Genomic DNA, 20,639 nt, shown 5'->3' with positions numbered 1-20,639 from the left:
CGCCGCGGCCCGTCCGGCCCTCCCGCCGCCCGTCCCTCGTCCATCAGTGCGCCCGCCGGGCTGGCCGGCCGCGGGAAGGGGCCGCGGCGCGGGCCGAGGGCTCCGGAGTCGGCGGGCGCTGGCCGGGATCGCGTTAGAGGAAGCGCGGGTGGAGACGAGTCTGGGCTCGGGCGGGAGGCACAGCCCGGGGCAGGCGGCGGGGCCGAGCCGGGTCGGGGAAGCCGTCGGGGGGGCCCCGAGGTGCCCCGGGATGAGGGAGACGGGCGAGCCTCGCAGGCCACGCGGGGGGGCTGAGGTGGAGGGGGCAGGGGGCCGCGGCGCGCCCTTCCGCCCAGCCCTGGCCCCGGTGGGCATCTCCCCTCCCCAGAAGCCAGGGCAGAAAGCCCCTCCACCCTCGTTCGTCCGCTCCGGACCCCCCTCCGCCCAGCCCAAGCCCTCCCTCCCCCCACCAGCCAGCAGCCCCGAACCTGACACAGTGTCAGCAGCAGATGTCAGTGCCCACCCCAGGTAAGCCTGGCCCGTCCACGTGGCTTGGAGCCCCACAAGTGACACTTAGAGACCCCCCCCCCCACATCAATCCAGGTTACCCCCAGAGTGGATCTCCAGGACCTCAAGACCACAGCTCTCCCTACGTAGGCCCCAGAGCCTCCTTGCTACATAGACGTTAAGTCCCCGCCCCATCAGCCTAAGACCCCTACATCTTTCAGGACCCCTCATCAGCCTGGGCTTCCCATGTGGTCCACACCCCCACATGACAACATCATCCCCCCACTGTGGACCCCAGACACGTGCCCATAGGCCTCGGGTGCTTTCAGCTAGGGGCCCCACTTGATCCCCTCTAGATCCTCCATAAACTCAGCTTCTCCCCACGTAGACTTCATCCCAGGACCCCGGAGGGTGCTGAGGGGCTGCAGTTCTCCACCCTGGAATCTGCCCGGGGCGCACTTCCCTGCTCACCGGCGAGAAGGGTAAGGTCTGAGATCCCAGAGCAGAATGGCTGCTTGAACCTTGTGGAGCTGCGAACGGGCCCTTTTACTTTTTAAAAACTACACATAGGAAAGTGTTACTACAGCATAAGAGTGTTTTTGCCTGTGGTCTCAGCAGGGGTGGCAGAGCTTGTAAACTCCCAGTCAGGGTGCTGGCGTCAGAAAGCAGGCTTGAAGCTTACTGGCAGGGCACAGCCCTCGTGAGTTGCCCTCCCAGCCTTGGTACACCTCTCCTTTCTTCCTGATTGTAAAACCCACACACGTGCACATGAAAAGTTCTCCAGAGGATCCAGAAGGAAAAAATCACATGGAATGTTCCTCCGCTTTTCACTTGTCATAAGCATTTCCCATGTCATTAAAAATCCTTCCTCAATGGTTTTGTTCTTTCCTCCCCTCCCCCCACATGATCACAATACCATTTGGGGGACATTCAGAGACTAGGAAGAACACGGAGCATATGGCTGGCCACCCTTGGGCCTCTTTCCCAGTGGCCCTTTTTGGGACCCTCATACATCATTTTGCATCCCACTCTCCCCTGTACCTCATGCCATCTGTATGTCATGTCTGTGCTTCCCTTGAGCATGTAATGTTACCATGTATTTTGCAGTCCTAAATTCTTTGCCATGTGATGGGAGGGCAGTTGATCCCGCCAGGCTTGACTTTTGGGCACTTTTGTTGTGAATCTTGGTGCCTAAATCTTTGTCCCAATTTCAGATAAATTCCACAGCATGCGAACTTCCAGAATCGTCTTGATATACAAGCTGCCACAGTGCTTTCCAGAAAGGTCGTGCCAGCTTTTACTTTCATCATCGGATCAGCACAGAGTACAAGTGTTAAAAAAAAAAAAAAAAAAAAAAAAACCTGCTCGTTTTTATTTTTATGACTAACATTTCAGTTATATGTTCACTATAGGAAGCTTGGAAAATGCACAAAATGCTATTTCTCCCTGCCCTTTCCACTTTCCCTCTGCTTTTAAAGTCTCTATCCCTCCCTTGTTCTCCTTACTACCTCCTCCTTCAGCTCTAACTTGGCCAGAAGTAGACAGCATAGGCAAGTAGAAAAGGCCGGAAAGCTACAGGCAAGGCAGGAGGCCTCTACTGCGCTATTGCATAGCATATCCAGCTGTTTCCATTTAAAGGGGATTTAAACTCCAGTTCCTTATTTTAAGTGCTCAGGAGCCCCATGTAGCTGATGCTACCACGTTGGACAGTACAGGTGGAGAGCATTTCTAACCCCATAGGAAGTTATGCTGGGCAGTGCTGGCTACTTCACCAGGGCAGGAATCCTGTTCCCCTAGATGCTCTGTAAACCGTGTATTGAATGACTAAATGAATGAAGGATGGAAATGGATACTAAGCTAAGTAGGGAAATGAGATATGTTCATGATGAGATAAGGGTTGTGAAGACAGCACAGTGAGCTTGAGGAGACAAGGGTGACATTCTGAACCAGATCATGGTGACACCCTGGTGTGGTGACAGCTGAGCTGGGATGAGCATCAGAGAGGAGTGTGGGTGGAACAGTAGGTGCAAAGGCCCTGGGGTGACCAGTGTGTTGTCTTCACAATGTAGCCTGTGAGGGCCATGTGTAAGATCAGGTCAGAATGAGATGGGGAGGGCTAAGGTCAATTCCTTGGGAACTGGAGGTCAGGGCAAGGAGGTGGGGAGCCAAGGGGAGTCCTGAGCAAGGTGATGGCTACCATCTGATGTGGCCACTTTGCGCCTGCCCCTCTCTGCAGGCCCTGACTGCTGACTGCATCTGCCTGCCGCCACCTGGGTTTGTCTGGAGCTGCTGGGACTGTCCTGGGATCCAGTTCGCTTGCCCCCCTGAGGCCGGAGAGATGCTCCCGCTGGCCAGAGCCCTCGCCTCCCCCAGGAGTCCCCAGACCCCAGCCCTGAGGGAGCAGGACAGGGCCCCTCAGCTGGCCGGCCCTGGGGATACCGAGGCCTGGCGCCTGCGTTTCCGACAGTTCCAGTACCGCGTGGCAGGAGGGCCACACCGCGCGCTGGGCCAGCTCTGGATGCTGTGCCGCCAGTGGCTGCGGCCCGAGGCGCACTCCAAGGAGCAGATGCTGGAGCTGCTGGTGCTGGAGCAGTTCCTGGGTGCGCTGCCCAGCAAGATGAGGACCTGGGTGCAGTCGCAGGGCCCTCGCACCTGCAGGGAGGCCGCTAGCCTGGTGGAGGACCTCACACAGATGTCGCAGCAGGAAGGTGAGGGGACGGGCCTCACCCCTGAGAGCGAGTGGCTGCAGGGGAGGAGCAGGTGCCGGGTTTGGGTTCTGGCCAGTGTCTCTGTGGCCCGGTGCCCAAGGATCGCGCTGCTTTTTCCTTTCGGACTCACAGTGTCGCATCCACCCAGCACTGCTCCCACCCACCCCCCACCCGCTCCTGTCCCGTTCCCCCTCCCGACCAGCAGCGCCCCAGACCATCTGAGCAGAACCCCTGCCTGTACATGTCCTACCCAGTGCATATTGTCGTATCACACACCTGTGTTTTTGATTTTGTTTTTTTTTTTTTTACATAAATGTCATTGTGCTGCACACCTCTGTCTGCCTCACTTCTCTCACTCAGTCGGTAATTGAGGATTCCTCCATTTTACCATGTATCCATCTGGCCTGTGGCTTTGCATTTGTCTGCTCTCCGTCAGAAGGACCCCGGGTCCCTCAGCCCACACGAGATGCTGTGGACCACGTGCCTCCCACCTCAGGCCCTGTCCAGGGATCCTGGAGGTGGCTAGTCCCTCCCCTGCATCCAGTCCATGGGACACAGACCCATCTCAGAGGCCCACAGGCTGGTTGTGGAGACAGACACCTGGGGCCACAGTTGTCACAGAATGGGTGTTAGAGGGAGCTCAACAGATGGAGGGGACTCCGATAGCTGCAAGGTCCACAGGCGGATCTGATGCTACCTGGGCTCCCCTCTCCCCCACAGGTGCTTTGTCCTCATGCTTTCTTGCCCCTGTGACTCTAGAACTCCCAGCCTCCCAGGCCCATGAAATGGGTTCCCTCTTTCCTAGTAATGTCAACAAAAGTGCAGACCCCATCACAACATCTGGAGGAGGTCAACTCAGGGCCTGGCACAGGTGCTGTGATCAGGGTGTCTTCAGGCCCTCGGTTCAGAAAAGCCTCGAAATCTACAGAAAACAGGGGTGTCAGGTCTCCACACTGCCTGCAGGAAGCTGGCTGACGTGCTCGGGAAAGCTGCATGTCCCGTTTTGCAGAGGCAAGAGCCTAGTCCAAGTTGGGAGGCACTGAATGCCATCATGGACTCTTGTTCCTGGGTTCCTGTGGCATCATGAAGACGTGCAAGGCAGATAAAGTGGCCCTTGGAACTCACTGTTCCAGGGACAAAGAGGCCAAAAAGCTTTTGCATCTGGCCCCTGGTGGACCCACACAGCCTGCCACACTTAGGAGGCCCAGGCTAGCATTAATACTCTGCTGTTGCCATCTTGAGGTTCTGTATCATTTTTCAGCAGGGGGATTGTGTACATGTTTTGCACAAGTTGTGGTCCTGTGGACAGTGAGGTAGTTGGAGCAGCAGGTGGCTGGGCATAAGAAGGCGTTTCTACCTGCTGCGTGACTGCCTGGAAGTCAGGGACATGGGCAGGTGGCATCTGCATGCTGCTGTCTCAAGATTAGGCTTCATTCCTTGGGTGGGGAACCTCCCGGAGGGTAGTGAGTGGGAAGGAACAGGAAGAGATGCACACTGAGGATGAGATGTGCCCAGGGGCTGGCTGGGGCAGGGCTGTGGACAGGGTGCCTAAAGCCCAGATGAAATCCAGTGGGAGCCTGACTCTCCTTCCTGTGAGTGGTCCTCTCCAGTCGCTGTGGCCCAAATGCAGGGTGAAGACAGAGCCAATATTTCCACTCAAAGTTCCTGATGGCTGGTGTCTGGAAAAATATCTGAACAGAACAGGTCTCTTCTTATTTTAGTCCATAGTGTGTCCCTCCCTCTGGCCCAGCCGTGAACCTGGGTACCCAGGAGTGTTGTGCCCACTGCAGCCTGTTTATTGACAGTGATGCTCTCAGGCACAAGAGGGAGAGCACTGGGAGAGAGAGCACACGCCTGGGGCTCTACTTTTATTGGAGGGAGGCTGTCTAGGGTCTTAGAAATATACTCTTTATTGGCTAATTTAAAGCAGAAGAGTGGTAATTAGAGTGTGAGAAAGGAGAACTAGGTCACCCAAACTGTCAGTTATCTGGACTACCCAGGGCTTTCCGAAAGAGGGACCTCCATGAGTGGGGGCTGCCCAATTCCTTATCTGCTTTTTTGCTGGAAGCTGTGTCATACAGCTGCAAATATGTTTATTCCAGATGGATGTATTTGAAATGGTTGCCTCAGCAATCAAAAGTTTAATGACTCCCCACAACCATCATCCTACCTTCTGTTCACACAGAAGCAGAGGGAGCTGTCAGCTCCTATGCCAACCCTGCAGCAGTTCTGACCCCAGATCCTGTCCTGGCTGGGTGCTCTGATCACCTGCCTCCAGGGCCTTCTCTCCCTACAGTCTGCAGCCTTGACCCTCACTGGATCCAGGGGTAGCCAGCTCATCTTCAAGGCCTGGCTCAGGCATCCATCCCTCTGAGAGGCTGCCCTGCAAGATGCCACTCATGTTCTTCTGGGTCCTTACCTCTCTGCGATGTTTTTAGGGTTTATCCTTTCCCTGCATATGTCCTAGTTCTCTGTCCTAGTTTATGTGAGCTTTATGAGAGCAAGAGCTCTGCATCCACCATCAGGTGGTTCCTGGACAGTGGGCAATACCAGACACCTAGTGGGTGCACAGCCAATCCAGGAGGGGAAAAGGCAGGTGAACAGAAACAGCAGGAAGATCCAAGGATGGGCCTTTGGCAACCACCAGGCACTGTTGGGTATATTGTATGAAGTAAGGGTCCAACTTTATTCTTTTGCACGTGGATTACCAGTAGTCCCAGCACCACTGTTAAAAAGACTCCTTTTCCCCACTGAATGGTCCTGGTACATTTGTGACAAATCAATTGGCCGTAGATTCTTAGTTCTGGACTCTCTTAGTTCTGGACTCTGTTAGTTCTGGACTCTCAATTCCTTTCCATTCTACAAGTCTCTCTTTATGCCAAATTTGTCTTGTAGCAAATTTTGAAAATTGTAGTAAATTTTGAAATCAAGAGGTATGTATCTTCCAACTTTGTCCTATTTTAGGGCTGTTTTGGCTATTCTGGGTCCCTGGAAATTTTATATAAATTTTAGGACCAGCTTTTTATTTCTGCAAAGAAGGAAAAAAGGCTGTTGGGGTATTTATAGGGATTACATTGGACCTGTAGATCACTAAATAATTTTGCTGTCTTAACAATATTAAATTTTCCAATCCGTGAACACAGAATGTGTTTAATAATAATAATAAATAATCATGTTATTTTTCTTTAATTCCTTTCAGCAGTTTTCCGGATTTCAGTGTACAAGTCTTGTATCTCCCAGGCTAAATTTATTCCTAAGTATTTTATTCTTTTTGAGTCTATAAGTGGAACTGATTCTTATTATAAATGAAATTTCCTTAGTTTCCTTTTGGGGTTGTTCACTGGTGTTTATAGAAACACACTAATTTTTATGTGTTGATATTGTGTCCTGTAACTTTGCTGAATTCACTAATTAGCTCATGCCATCTGTGAATACAGATAGTTTTTCTTCTTCCTTTCCAATTTATTTTTATTTTTTTTTTAAGATTTTATTTCTAAGAAGTCTCTGCATCGAACACAGGGCTCAAACTCACAACCCCAGATCAAGAGTTACACACTCCACCCACTGAGCCAGCCAGGCACCCCTTCCTCTCCAATTTAGATGCGTTTTTTTTTTTCTTTTTGTTGCCTAATTGCTCTGGCTAGAACTTCCAGTACAATGTTCAATAGAAGTGGTAAAAGCAAACATACTTGCCACATTCTTGATTGGGGGTAAGCTTTCAGTCCCTCAAAATTATGATGCTGTATCAAGAAAGGGTGCTGGCTTACATAAAATGCTTTCTCCTCGTCAATTGAGATGATCATGTGATCTATTAATATGGTGCAGTACGAAGCTTGATTTTGATATGTGGAACCACATGAGAGTTTGATTATAGCATGTCTCAGTGTGGGTCTCTTTGAGTTCATCCTACTGGAGTTTGTTTAGCTTCTTGAATGTGTAGATTCATGTATTGTATCTATTTTAGGAAGTTTCCAGCCATTATTTTAAAAAATATTTTCACTCTCTTTTGATCTTCTCCTTCTGGGATTCCCACTATATGTCTGTTGGTATGTTTTATGGTGTTCCCACAAGTCCCTTAGGCCCTGTTCATTTTTCTTCTCCTCAGACTGTACAATTTTAATTGACCTATCTTCAAGTTTACTGATCCTTTTCTCTGCCAGCTTAAATCTGCTGTTGAACCTCTCTAGCAAATTTTTCATTTTAGTTCTTATACTCTGCTCCAGAATTTCTATTTGGTTCCTTTTTATAGTTTCTCCTTATTGATATCCTTTATTTGTTGAGAACACAATTCCCCTGATTTTTGATAGCTCTTTGTTTATGTATTCCTTTAGCTCTTTGAAGGTATTTAAGACAGTTGATTTCAAATCTTTGTCTAGTTAAGTCCAATGTCTGGGCTTCCTCGAGGATAGTTTCCATTAGTTTCTTTTATTCTTGTGAATGAGATATACTTTCTTGGTTCTTTGTATGCTTCTTAATTTGTTGTTGGAAACTGGGCATTTTTAGTATTTGATAATATAATGTGATAACTCTGGATATCAGATTCTCTTCCCTCTCCAGGGCCTGTTTATGCTTATTGTGAATTTAATTGTTTATTCTGATAACTTCTTTAAACTATTTTTGAACTATTTTTGCAAAAACTACATTCTTTGTTGTGTGTGCTCACTAAAGTTTGTTTCACGAATTTAGTGGTTAGCTAGTGATGTGACAGAGATTTCCTTAAATGCCTGGAGCCAACAAAACAAAACTCTCCTGGTTTTTGTTGGTTGGCTCTGAGTTGAGGTCCTCCTTCAATGCTTAGCCACTCCATTTACAACTATCTTTAAGTCTTCACTTCCCAGTTAATGGGGTCTAAAGATCAACCAGAGATGAAAGCTTGGGATCTTCTCATGTTTCCTACCATGTGTTTAGCCCTGAGCATATGCATGGCCTGCTAGACTCTCTAGTAAAGTCCTTATTCCTACATGTACTTCTTTCTCCAGACTCTTCTTTCCTAGGCTTTTTGGTCTCACTGCTGCTTGCTCCACTTATCCCTTGTTTCAGGTGACTAGTATGTCAGGTTGTGACTAGTATGTGCCTTTAAATGCTTTTGGCAAATGCTGTTCAGGAGGCCACTCCAGTCCTGAGGGTTCTGAGAGGGCATAAGGAAGGCAACCTCCTGAACCAATCCTTCAGAGAGTCACCAGACAGGTCAAAACACACAAATGCAATTCTTTGGGAACAAGATATGTCCTGCCCCCTGTGGCTTCAGCAAGCCACACCAATAATATGGATTGCCATCCCCACAGCCCCTTTTAGCTGGGGAGTGGGGTTGGTAGGCAGGTAAGTAAAAATCCCACAAAACCTTCTAGTTGAAATTCAATAGCTTCTTTCTTCATTAAGCATTCCCTCATCCTTGTAAGTTTTTTTTTTTTTTAAATCAGATTCAAGTTCCCAAAAAGTTAAGTCTGAAAGTTTTTGCCAGCTTAATTGTTGCTTAATTGTGGATGCTTAATTGTGGAGGGATTAACTTTGGGAGCTCCCTACTCTGCCATTTTTTGGTAATGTTACCTTCCTGTTTGCTTTTTCAAAATAATGTTATTGAAACATAATTTCCATACCATATAATTCACCCACTTAAAAATACACAATTCAGTGATTTTTCATATATTCACAGAGTTGTGCAACCATTATCACCATCTAATTCCAAAACATTTTACTCCCTCCAAAAGTAAACCTCAGACCATTAGCAGTCACTCCCCATTCTCTTCTCCCCCCTAATCTAATCTACTTTTTGTCTTTATGGATTTGTCTGTTCTGTACATTTCATATAAATGAAATCACACAATATGTGGCCTTTTGTGTCTGGCTTCTTTCACTTAGCATAAGGTTTTCAAGATTCATCCGTGTTGTAAAATATATCAGTACTTCATTTTTTTTTTTTATGGTTGAATAATACCCCATTGTATGGATATACCACAGTTTGTTTCTCCATTTATCAGCTGATGGACATTTGGGTTGTTTCCACTTTGGGGCTCTGATGAACAATCCTGCTATGAGCATTCACATACAGATACTTGTGTGGACATATTTTCATTTCCCTTGGGAACACACCTAAGGAGGAGAAGTGCTAGGTCCTATGGTAACTCTATGTATAACTTTTTGAGGAACTGCCCAATTGCTTTCCAAAACTACAGTTTGCTTTTTATATGACACATTTTGAGCCTATAAAACTATGGAAAGTATTATAATGAACACCTGTGTAACTGCCATGAAGCCATCTCAGAGCCTAACCTCCTGAAAGGCAGCTTGATTTGAAGAAATGACACACTGTGGAGTTCACTGGATCCTCATGTCCCCTCACAGTCCTCTCAACCCTACTCTCCCTGTTGCTCCAGAGCCAAAGCCTTGAATCTCTCATTGCATGTGCATGTTTGTACTTTTTCCTCTTATTTTGTATCCATAACAGTGTATGGCTCTGTTTCCCAAGTCCTAAACCTTCTATAAATGGTGTACCTTCTGTTAACTGTTATTCTGCCCTGGCTTTTGTCCCTCTACAATGTGTTTTGTGGTAGATCCTAGGGGGCTCTGCTTCAACCGTCTTTGCTACCTGACCACATTCCACCTCATAAAGACTTCTGTCCAGGCTTTTCATGTTAGTGCTACAGGATATGTCCTTTTCATGGGCCTCTCAGGAGCACACATGCGCATGGAGTGTTGGGTGAGAAGACCTGTCCTCGGCTGCCTCTGGGATCACCATGGCATGCCTGGCAGCCGTGGAAAGGTCTGGAGCAGGGGGTGGGGTGGGGCTGCATTTAGAAGCTTGTTGGAAGGATGGAGGCAGTGACACACTATTGCTCTTACCTTGGCCTCACTGGGGGTCTTCAGAGATGTTCCTGGGATGTGTTGCCCTCCTGGTGCAGGAAACCTGGGGGATTTGGGGGCTCTGGGCCCACAAGCCTCTCACCATCCCTTTCTCCCACCCAGTTCTGGTATCTCTCACCGACCACCAGGACGGGAGCATCAGCGAGGAGGAAGACGGGAAGAACCAGAAAGACCCATGCCAGGTGAGCCCAGGGCCCCTGGCTCCATGCTCCTACATTCCCAGGGCACCACGAGCATCAGTGCTGTGACAGGCTCAAGGACATCCCACCCAAGCTCTATGCAAGGCTGTCCCCAACACTCCCAAGAAGCCTGAACTCCACACCTCTAAGTGGTCACACAAATCCCAAAAACCTGCTGGGGCTCAATGCTGGGCCAAATACAGTAAAATAGGGCTGTGCTTTGCTGCAGACATCACAGACACCATCTTCATCCCCCTCCACTTGGGCCCTCATCCAGTCCTTTCCCAGACACGAGCCAGATGCTGTAGCCCACGACTACATGCTGGGCGGTCAAATGATTTCTGGTGCTACCACTCCCAAGTGCCGGCACATAGGTGCCTGGGGGCCCTGGCCTGGGTCCCATCTGTGTTACTCTCTGTAGTAGCCTTATACCAGAAAGCCCTGTGGATTCTTGGAGGAGCCGGGAAAGACTCTGAGAGGGTGTCCCTTGCAGCAAGATCTGTTCCTGCAAAGGCCCCAAGTGAGAGGGGACCTGGGATCAAGTGTGTGTCAGGGACCCAGGGAAACTTGGTGTGGCTGGCACTCACCGAGTGATGGGGACAGGCCTCCAGCAGGGACCGGAGTGATTAAAACCGGGTGGGGGAGGGCATGGGGAGCAGGGAAGACCATGTAGATTTGTTAACAGGTAAATCACAAAAGAAACAAAAGCCAAACCACATTTCCTTTCCCCTGGCACCAGATTCACAGCACCTTGCTCTCACCTCCTGTCACCTCTGTGACCTCACCCTTTCCGAGACCACAGGCCCCTCTGTCTCTCACTAATCTGCCCGTCTCTGAAATGTTAACCCTCCATTCGAAACCCCTGTCAGGATCTTCATCCCCTGCAGGTGGCTGTCAGCCTGGGTGTCCATGAGACATCCTGCCTTTCATACAGGGTCGTGTGGCTCCCCTCATTCATGATCCATACCGCCATCTTCCCCTCCCAAGCCCCTCTACACCATTCACAAGCAACCTGGAAGCACCTTTGGCTTCCTTGTGTTTTTTATGTCCATGCTCAGAGAGAAAAAGGACAGGAGTCATGTGCTTACCTTTTAAAAATGGGAATATCACAATGAGCACATTTGGAAGATGGAAGATCATTAGCCATCAGGGAAATGCAAATTAAAACCACGGTGAGACATCATTACACACCTGCTGGAATGGTTAAAAGTAGAAAGAGGGACAGCACCAAGTACTGGCAAGGATGTGGAAAAACTGGAACTGTTTCATTGCTGGTAGGAATGGAAAATGGAAAAATGGTTTGGTTGTTTCTTATAAAGTTAAGTATATACATGACATATGACCCAGCAATCCCCCTCCTGGGACTGGGTGTTTACCCAAATGAAACAAAAACTCATGTTCCTACAAAAACCTGTACACAAATATTCATAGCATTTGTTTGTAATAGCCCCAAACTGGAAACAACCTACATGTCCCTGTGATTGGATAAACACTCACTTATCCTGCACACCATGGAATACTACTCAGCAACATTATGGAAGAAACTCTTGATTCACACACAACTTGGATGGATCTGAAGGGCACTATGCTATCAAAACAGTTAATCTCAATAGGTACATACTGTGAAATCCTATTTATATGACAATCTTGAAAAGACAAAATGATAGCCACAGAGAACAGATCAGTGGACACCAGGCAGGAGTTCTGGGTTGATGAAACGTGTGACTATATGGGGCAGCACGAGGGAGTTTTCCCCAGGTGGTGGGACCATTCTGGTCCTGACTGTGGTAGTAGTTTCATGAATCTATATATGTGTTAAAATTCGCACCTGCATATGAACATGTGTGCATACACACGCATACATACATACACGCACGCACACACACACACATACACACAACAATTTTATACAATTAAGTAAAATTAAGATAAGTTAAATGAAAGAACCATTAAAAACGAGAATATTTCCCATCAAGCCAAAGTCCAGTCCCTTGTGTATCCCCAGAGACCACCCCACTCATGCTACTGGGGTCTAGCATCATTTTGAGGTTTGATTTGCATAGCTGGTTTTTTGAAGGACCCACCAGTCTGTATTTTGTTTCTTCTCTGGCCACTATGTTCTTCTGCCTGGAGACCGTTTTCAGTCTTTAGTTAATTAACAACAACAAAAGAAAGACATCTAAATGAAAACATGAGACAAAAGATGAATAATCCACCCACCCTCAGCAGAAGAGCCCATCCCACCGAAGAAACATGTGTACCTTTGTAGACATCACCGGCAGATCATCCCCGCCCTTGAACTCACCTGTGTGAGTTTCTATCTCTGACCTGCTATGGCTGAGGGGGAAAAAAGAGTTATTAATTGTCTTGTTTTAGGCTTGCAGAAGGAAATATCTTTTTTGTTTATTTCTTTATTTGAGAGGGGAGAGGAGAGACTGAGAGAAAGGGAGAGAGTAAATCCCAAGCAGGCTCCATGCTCTGCACGTGGAGCCCTACTTAGGGCTCAATCTCACGACCAGGAGATCACGACCTGAGCCAAAACCAAGAGTCAGACACTTAACCAACTGAGCCACCCAGGCACCCTAGAAATATATTTTCAAGTATCTTTTTGTAAAACTTTTTATCGTGGAAAACTTCAAACACACACTGTGTGGCAGGATGAATAATGACTCCACCAACCCCCTTGGCCCCACCAAATGTCCATGTCCTCATCCTTGGGACCTGGGAATGTTACCATAGGTGGCAAAAGGGACTTTGCAGGTGATTAAGTATGGAATGTGAGCAGAGGAGATTATCCTGGACTATCTGAGTGGATTCTAAATGTAATCACAAGTGTACTTAAAAGAGGGAGGCAGAAGGAGGTTTAACAACAGGAGACAGGGCAGTGGCCTGTGCACAGAGGTAGTGAAAATGGAGGAACGGCCATAAAACAAAGAATGTGGATGTGTCTAGAAGCTGAGAAAAGTCCAGGGAACAGACTGTCCCTGGAGAGCCTTCAGAAGGAATGAGCCTTGGCCAACTCTAACTTTAGCCCAGAGAAACTGATTTCTGGCCTCCAGAGCTGTGAGAGAAATCTGTGTTGTTTTCAGCCGCTAAGCCATAGGAAATCAATACACACTGCATACACCAAAGTAGAGAGGACAATGAACCCAGGGTTGTGTTAGGAATTTTGTGGGTCCTAAGAATTTCTGCCCCATAAAAATCATATCAAAGTTATATTCATGAGCTTCCACAAAATAGTAAAAGTTATATTTTATGACCATTTGGTATAAAGATGAATATATTCCAGGCTGGAATAGTTGCTATGTTCATTTTGTGTATGTGTCAGCTTTTAAAAGAAATTAAAACATTATCATGAGAAACCCCTTTCTCCAAAAAGTTTCATGGGCTCTGGGCATTATATTTCTGGCACATGATGGATAAGTCAGCCCCAGATGGGCCACAAGTGTCTGACACATAGCCAGATGTGTTGATGGAAATCCCTTTTCTATCCTGAATTCTCCCCTTGGAAATCACACACATGCTCACACCCCATCTCCATGCACTGCAATTAGGGTCTGGGCTTCAAGGACTTTTTTGTTTTCCCCCAACTGTATCTATAACATCTTTTTCTTTTTAATTTTTAATTGATATAACTGATGTGTAACATCAATTAATATGTGTCAGGTGTACAACATAATGATTCAATATATGTATATATTGCAAAATGATCAACTACAATAAGTCCAGTTAACATCCATCACCACACAGTTACCATTTTTTTTCTTGTGATGAGGACTTTTAAGATTTACTCTTAGCAACTTATAAATCTACAATATATTATCAACTATAATCTCCAATCCGTATGTTATAGCCCCAGGAATTACCTTTTTTATAACTGGAAGTTTGTACCTTTTGACCCCTTCATCTATTTTGTACCACCCCCACCCCTGGCAAGTCTTTTTTAGACATAAACCCAGCTCTGCTGCCTCAACTAACGCCATTAACAATAATCCGTCAACAGCAGTAAATAGCTGGTTGGCATTCACATATCCCATTGTTCTTATTTTCTTTTTCTTGGCTGGTTAGATGACAGATGTGGGCCCTCACATCTCACTCACTGCCCAACACTGTCCCTGGAACGACCAGACCCCAGGGCCAACAGGACTTTGGGGACATTTTTGTGTTTGGAGATATAGAGAAGGCCCAGAAATATCCCATTTTTTGTGCCTGGCCCAGGTCTGTATATCTGCAGACATCTCTGCATGGCAACCTAAGCTTCCAAGCCAGGCGGACTAATATGCCCTAGCACGCCCCCACCAGCGCGCCCGCGCACACACACGCATCCTGGGCTTTCTCTCTCAACCCCTCCACCATCCATGGTCATGGCCTCGGCCACTGAGGAGGCAGGACTGGCAGCAGCTGAAGGTCTCAGGTGGTTGGAGTACCAGGAAGAAGAGGGAGAGGAACTCCTGCCTACTCCCTTGCAGATGGCAGCCTCTCTGGTGACTGTTATAGAATTTAATAAATGTTGTTTTATAATCAAAACTAGTATTTAGCAAGAGACAGAAAATCAATAATTCAGCCAAACACATTATCCATATATTCTCAGCCTGAAAGTGAAGAATCTTATACCTTAATTCCCTCCCACTGCACCCTGTCCTCAGCTCCCTCCCTCCGTGAGTCTCCAGCACCTATCAGTCCCGTCTGGGCCTCTGGGAAGCCTTAGAACCCTGCACCTGCACTCCAGCACCCTGGGAGGGTAGGTTGAGAGAAGCAGAAAGCAGAGACCAACCAAAGACAGGCCTTTCCAACATGGGCTTGACCTCCTGCCTGCTTCTCACTTCTTGTTGGTCCCAATGCACTTTCTCGAATATTGTTCATTTGTATTGAGGGATATCACTGTGCTCTTTCTCTAGCCACAAAGCCTGAATGACCCAGCCACTACAGTGGAAGTTTGCGAAGCCCTTGCCAGGTGCCTAGCTCTGAGCAAGTTGCGCAGATATCCCCTTTGAGACCCAGAGAGGAAAAGCTCCCAGGGCCATACAGCAAGTGGAGCCAGAGCCTGGATGAAAGTTTCAGATTCTCACTATTCAGTGGCAAGCACTGATACCACTTTGTGTGGGATCTGTGTACTCATTGGCGGGATGGGTGACAGGAGTGCTTTGGTGACAGATGAGACCTAGAGCCCCACTGCTGCTCACCACCATCGGGGCGGGGGGGGGGGCGCTTCTTCTCAGGGACAGTGCAGCTGTGAGGAACAGTTCAGAACCCCATAAGTGATATTGACCTGACTCCATACATAGGACTCTGCTTAATGCCACCTTGTTGCCATGAAATTGTCAATGGTTTTCAAGTGAGGGTGTATTAGGTAGGGTTTTCCACAGAAACAAAACCAGAAGGATTTATATAGACATAAAGAGAGATTTACTGTTGCTTCTTGGACTTTTGGCGAAGATCAAGTGCAGAGAGATTTACTATAAGGAACTGGCTCACACGATTACGGAGGCCAAGAAGTCCCTGATCTTCTGGTGGGGATTCCACCTCAAGTCCAAAGGTCTGAGGACCAGAGGAGTCCCAGTCTGAGTCCAAAGGCCAATAATCAAGGTGGGGTCCAATATCTGAGGGCAGAAGGCGGCTGTCCCAGCTCAAGCAGAGAGCATAAAGGCACCCTTCTGCCTTCGTGTTCAACTTGGGCCCTCAAAGGATTGGGTGATGTTCACCCACATTGGTGAGGATGACCTTTACTCAGACTACTAGTATAAATGCTGGTCTTCCCTGGAGACATCCCCACAGATACCAGGAATGATGTTTTACCAGCGATCAGGTTATCCCTTAGCCTAGTCACATTGACATAGAACTGGACACATAGAACACATCACAGAGGAGCCTTGTATTTCCATTTTTCAAGGGGGGGGGGGGGGGGAGTGTGTCTCAAATTATGTCCTAGTAACAGCCCTCTGGGAATGTGCACTTGGGATGTTAAAATTAAATAAAAAAGGAAACCAGATCTGAACATTCCCTGAGCAGACAAAGCCACTTAAAGCCACAGTAAGTGAAACTTAATTTAGTGTGTTTTGCAAAACAAGTGAATTATAATCTGGGCCACCTTGTGCAAATGCCTCTGGCGGTTATTAAAGAAACTTAGGTCATCTTCCTAAACGCAGTGTAAGATAATCACTTTGAGTCAACCCCTGCCACTGGAAAACCCCAGTATTACCTATTACAAAGGTAATAACTGTCACCAAAAAAGTTAAAATGCCTTCCTCACTTTCACTGTATAAGCCTCCAAACTTCCTATCAATCTTGGATTTGAAAGCTCTCAGTTCACAGACTATTCCTATATGCACAATAAACTGTTACTAACTACTATTTATTGGTTTGGTGGCTTTTTTTTTTTTGGCACCTTTTTTGGGGGGAGGCAGTGGCTTTAGTTTCGCTATTCCTGGATTTTTGAAAGGAGGCAATGGTGTCTGTCCCTCTGCTGTAGTGGCACTGGGTGGATGGCTCTCTGGTGGCTGCTCCAAGCTGTGGGTGGCATGGGGCAGTTGCTGAATGGGACTGTGTTTGCCATTCCAGGCATCGGAGCTGGGGCTCCCCCAGGAGGGCGAGTGGCTGCAGCCTGCCCAGCCCCAGCGGAGTCCCCACACCAGGGCGGGGGCCGAGGCATCCTGCACCCTGGGCTCACTCGGTGAGTGTTTGGGTCCTATAGCAATCCTGAGGACTGGGGCCTGGCAAGGGTTAGACTTTGCTGATGGCAGTGTTGGGGGTGGGGGGGAGCTTTGGTGATTAACTCTATACCTCCTCCAGATTGTGCACACCAACAGTGGGGACTGATATTGGCAACCCCTGCCCCAACAGCTACTCAAACGTTTCCACCCCTTGACCAGGGCTTCAGCCTCCCAGCATGAAGGCAGACAGACTGAGGATGCTGCAGCATGAGGTCCCTTCAGCAGCCTGCCCAGGTGAGGACAAGGGGGCCCCGGGGCTGTGGGATCTGCCCCCAACCCCACGTGCCCCTTTATCTTAAGAGAGGGAAAGATGGAGAACAAGAAAGCTCTACTGAGTACCAGCAGCTGGCTGCCTGCCCTTCTCTGCAGCCCTTGGGGGGGCAGGGGCGGGGAGGCAGTGTGGCCTCCAGCCTCTGTCCCTTCACTAACAACCCTTTTCCCTTACCCTCCCCAGGCCTGGGCTGCTTGCCTGTGAAGCCTAGTGTCTGGGATGAGCCTCCCTGTGGGCAGGTCCGGGACAGAGCCCTGGAAAACAGGCACTGTCTCCCCAGGCTGGCCCAGGACACTCCCCAGGCCGAAGGGAGTGCCTGGCAGGCAGGGGCTGCCCCCAGGGACACTATGCTTCAGGGCACTGGGGGCCAAGGGCCTGCTCCAGAGAAGCCCCTGCACCCGCGCCCTCAGCCCAGCCTGGTTGCAGACCTCACCCTCCCAAGTGCTCAGAGCAGTAGTCCCCAAAAGGGACTTGGGGACCGTGATGCCAGCAGCACCCACCTGCCCTTACTCAAAGACACCAAAGCCTCCCCCGAAGAGTCAGGGCGACCGGCTGTTGCCCCCTCCTCCGGGAGCTCAGCGGCGCCGCCAGTCCCTCCAGGGACGCGGCCCTTCGCGTGCGCCGAATGCGGGGAGGTCTTCACCTGGGTCACCCACTTCATGGAGCACCAAAAGCGCCACCTGGAAGAGGGGCCCTTCTCGTGTCCCGAGTGCGGCAAAACCTTCCTGCACGCCTCTGTCCTGGGGGAGCATCGGAAGATCCACCTGCTGGAGCCGCTGCCCAAGAGGCCCCGCCGGAGCGGGGGCGAGGAGCCAGGAGAGGCCGACCCCCAGGAAGCGGCAGGGCAGGCCCAGGACTCGGATGGAGGCCGGCGCGGTGAGCCCTCCGGCCGCGGGGAGCCCTCGGGTCTCGGGGAGCCCTCCGGCCGCGGGGAGCCATCCGGTCTCGAGGAGCCCTCCGGTCTCGGGGAGCCCTCCGCCCGCGGGGAGCCTTCCGGCCGCCGGGAGCCTTCGGGCCGCCGCGAGCCCTCAGGCCGCCGCGAGCCCTCGGGCCGCCGCGAGCCCTCCGGTCGCGAGCGGCCCTTCGAGTGCGGCGTCTGCGGGAAGGCCTTCCCCTGGATGGTCCACCTCCTCGACCACCAGAAGCTGCACGCCACGCAGTGAGCGGACGTGCGTCCCGGGTGACAGCGACCCCCCGGCGGGCTCGTCCCGCGGGGCGACCCGGGACCCACCGCGTCCCCCCCCCCCCCCGGTGACAGCGACCCTCGGTGGGCTCATCCTGCGGGGCGACCCGGGACCCGCTTCCCTGCCGCCGTGTCCCCCGGATGACAGCGACCCTCGCGGACTCGTCCTGCGGGGCGACCCGGGACCCGCCGCGTCTCTGGGTGTCGCCGCGCCTGCCTCTTACCCCGAGTGACAGCGACCTTCGGCGGACTCGTCCTGCGGGGCGACCCGGGAGCCGCCGCCCCGTTCTCCAGGTAACAGCGACCTTCGGCGGACACATACTGCGGGGCGACCCCAGAACCGGGCGCGCCTGCCGCTTACCCCGAGTGACAGCAATCACCGAAGGGCTAGTCCTGCGGAGCGACCCGGGACCCGCCACCCCCGCCGCCGCGTTCCCCGGGTGACAGCGACCCCTGGCGGACTCGTCCTGCAGGCGACTCGGGACACGCCACGTCTCTGGGTGTCGCCGCGCCTGCCGCTTACCCCGAGTGACAGCGACCCACGAAGGGCTCGTCCTGCGGGGCGACCCGGAACCTACCGCGTCTCCCGGGTGTCGCTGCGCCTGCCGCTTACCCCGGGTGACAACGAACCTCTGCGAACTCGTCCAGCGGAGTGACCTGGGACCCGCCATCCCCGCCGCCGCGTCCCCCGGGTGACAGCGACCCCTGGCGGACTCATCCTGCAGGCAACCCAGGAACCACCGCGTGTCTGGGTGTCGCCGCGCCTGCCCCGTTCCCCGGGTGACAGCGACCCCGGGTGTTCGTCCTGCGGGGTGACCTGGGACCCACCGCGTCTCCCGGGTGTCGCCGCGCCTACCGCTTACCCCGGGTGACAGCGACCCTCTGCGAACTCGTCCAGCGGAGGGACCTGGGACCCGCCATCCCCGCCGCCGCGTCCCCCGGGTGACAGCGACCCCTGGCGGACGCGTCCAGCAGGCAACCCAGGACCCGCCGCATCTCTGGGTGTCGCCGCGCCTGCCCCGTTCCCCAGGTGACAGTGGCCCCCGGGTGTTCGTCCTGCGGGACGACCCGGGACCCACCGCATCCCCCGGGCGTCCCCGCACCTGCCGCTTAACCCGAGTGACAGCGACCCACGAAGGGCTCGTCCTGTGGGGCGACCCGCGACCCACCGCGTCTCCCGGGTGTCGCCGCGCCTGCCGCTTACCCTGGGTGACAACGACCCTCTGCGAACTAGTCCAGCGGAGCGACCCAGTACCTGCCACCCCCGCCGCCGCATCCCTCGGGTAACAGCGACCTCCGGTGGACTCGTCCTACAGGTCACCCGGGACCCGCCGCGTCTCTGGGTGTTGCCGCGCCTGCCGCTTACCCCAGGTGACAGTGACCCCCCCCCCGGGGGGCTCGTCCTGTGGGACGACAGGACACCCACCTTATCTCCCGGGTGTCGCCGCGCCTACCGCTTACCTAACCGAATGACAGCGACCACCGAAGGGCTCGTCTAGCTGAACAACCTGGGACCAGCCACCCCCGCCACCTCGTTCCCCGGGCGACAGCGACCCCTGGCGGACTCATCCTGCAGGCGACCCGGGACCCGCCGCTTGTCTGGGTGTCGCCACGCCTGCCGCGTTCCTTGGGCGACAGCGACCCCCAGCGCCGCGCTCAGCTGGGCAGTCCGCCGTCTGTGTTCCGCAGGCGACAGAAGAGGAGCTTCGCCAGCGCCAGTTCCAGAAGCTTTTCCGGGGGGCGCCCTTCACCTGCCGGGCCTCCTGCACTCCCGGGAAGGCCACCTCCTGCCCTCACAGACCCTGGGAGCCTGTCTTCTATGTGGTCTTTCCCTTTCCTCTTCTTCTTTTTTTTTTTTTTGTCCCAGCCCACCTTTTCCTTTTTCACTTTTTTTTTATGATAAAGTACACACAACTTAAAACGTGCCATTTTAACTACCCATAATGCACAATTCGATGGCATTAAGTACATGCATAGGGTCGTGCAACCCATGTATTCTGGTACATTTTCATCACTCCCAAAATGGGTTCCCCGTACCCACTAGCAGTCACTTCCCACCTCCCCTCTCTCAGCCCTTGACACCTACTAATCTGCTTGCTTTCTGGAAGATTTTAGGCAGGATTTTTAGGACTGACCAAAACTGACCTACACACGTTTCCGTTTGACTCACAGAATGACCTTTGTGTTTTTGTTTTTTTTTTTAAAGATAAATGCAAACATTTTTCAAACCACAGATGTCAC

At 51.2% G+C, this 20,639-nt stretch overlaps 1 protein-coding gene across 1 annotated transcript; it reads left to right on the top strand.

The window, feature by feature from the left end:
• ZSCAN1 (zinc finger and SCAN domain containing 1) lies at positions 1 to 20,205 on the top strand. The gene is made up of 6 exons (XM_049622256.1): positions 1 to 507; positions 875 to 968; positions 2,723 to 3,194; positions 10,158 to 10,294; positions 16,793 to 16,998; positions 17,151 to 20,205. The coding sequence occupies exons 1-6, from the start codon at positions 251 to 253 to the stop codon at positions 18,376 to 18,378; spliced, it is 2,394 nt and encodes a 797-aa protein (XP_049478213.1). The 5' UTR covers positions 1 to 250; the 3' UTR covers positions 18,379 to 20,205.
• Positions 20,206 to 20,639: the final 434 nt, after the last annotated feature.

This window comes from Panthera uncia, assembly GCF_023721935.1.
Source record: "Panthera uncia isolate 11264 chromosome E2 unlocalized genomic scaffold, Puncia_PCG_1.0 HiC_scaffold_19, whole genome shotgun sequence".
Classification (NCBI taxonomy): Eukaryota; Metazoa; Chordata; class Mammalia; order Carnivora; family Felidae; genus Panthera; species Panthera uncia.
Note: the sequence above shows the minus strand (reverse complement) of the source record. Positions and strands in the feature narration are given on the sequence as shown.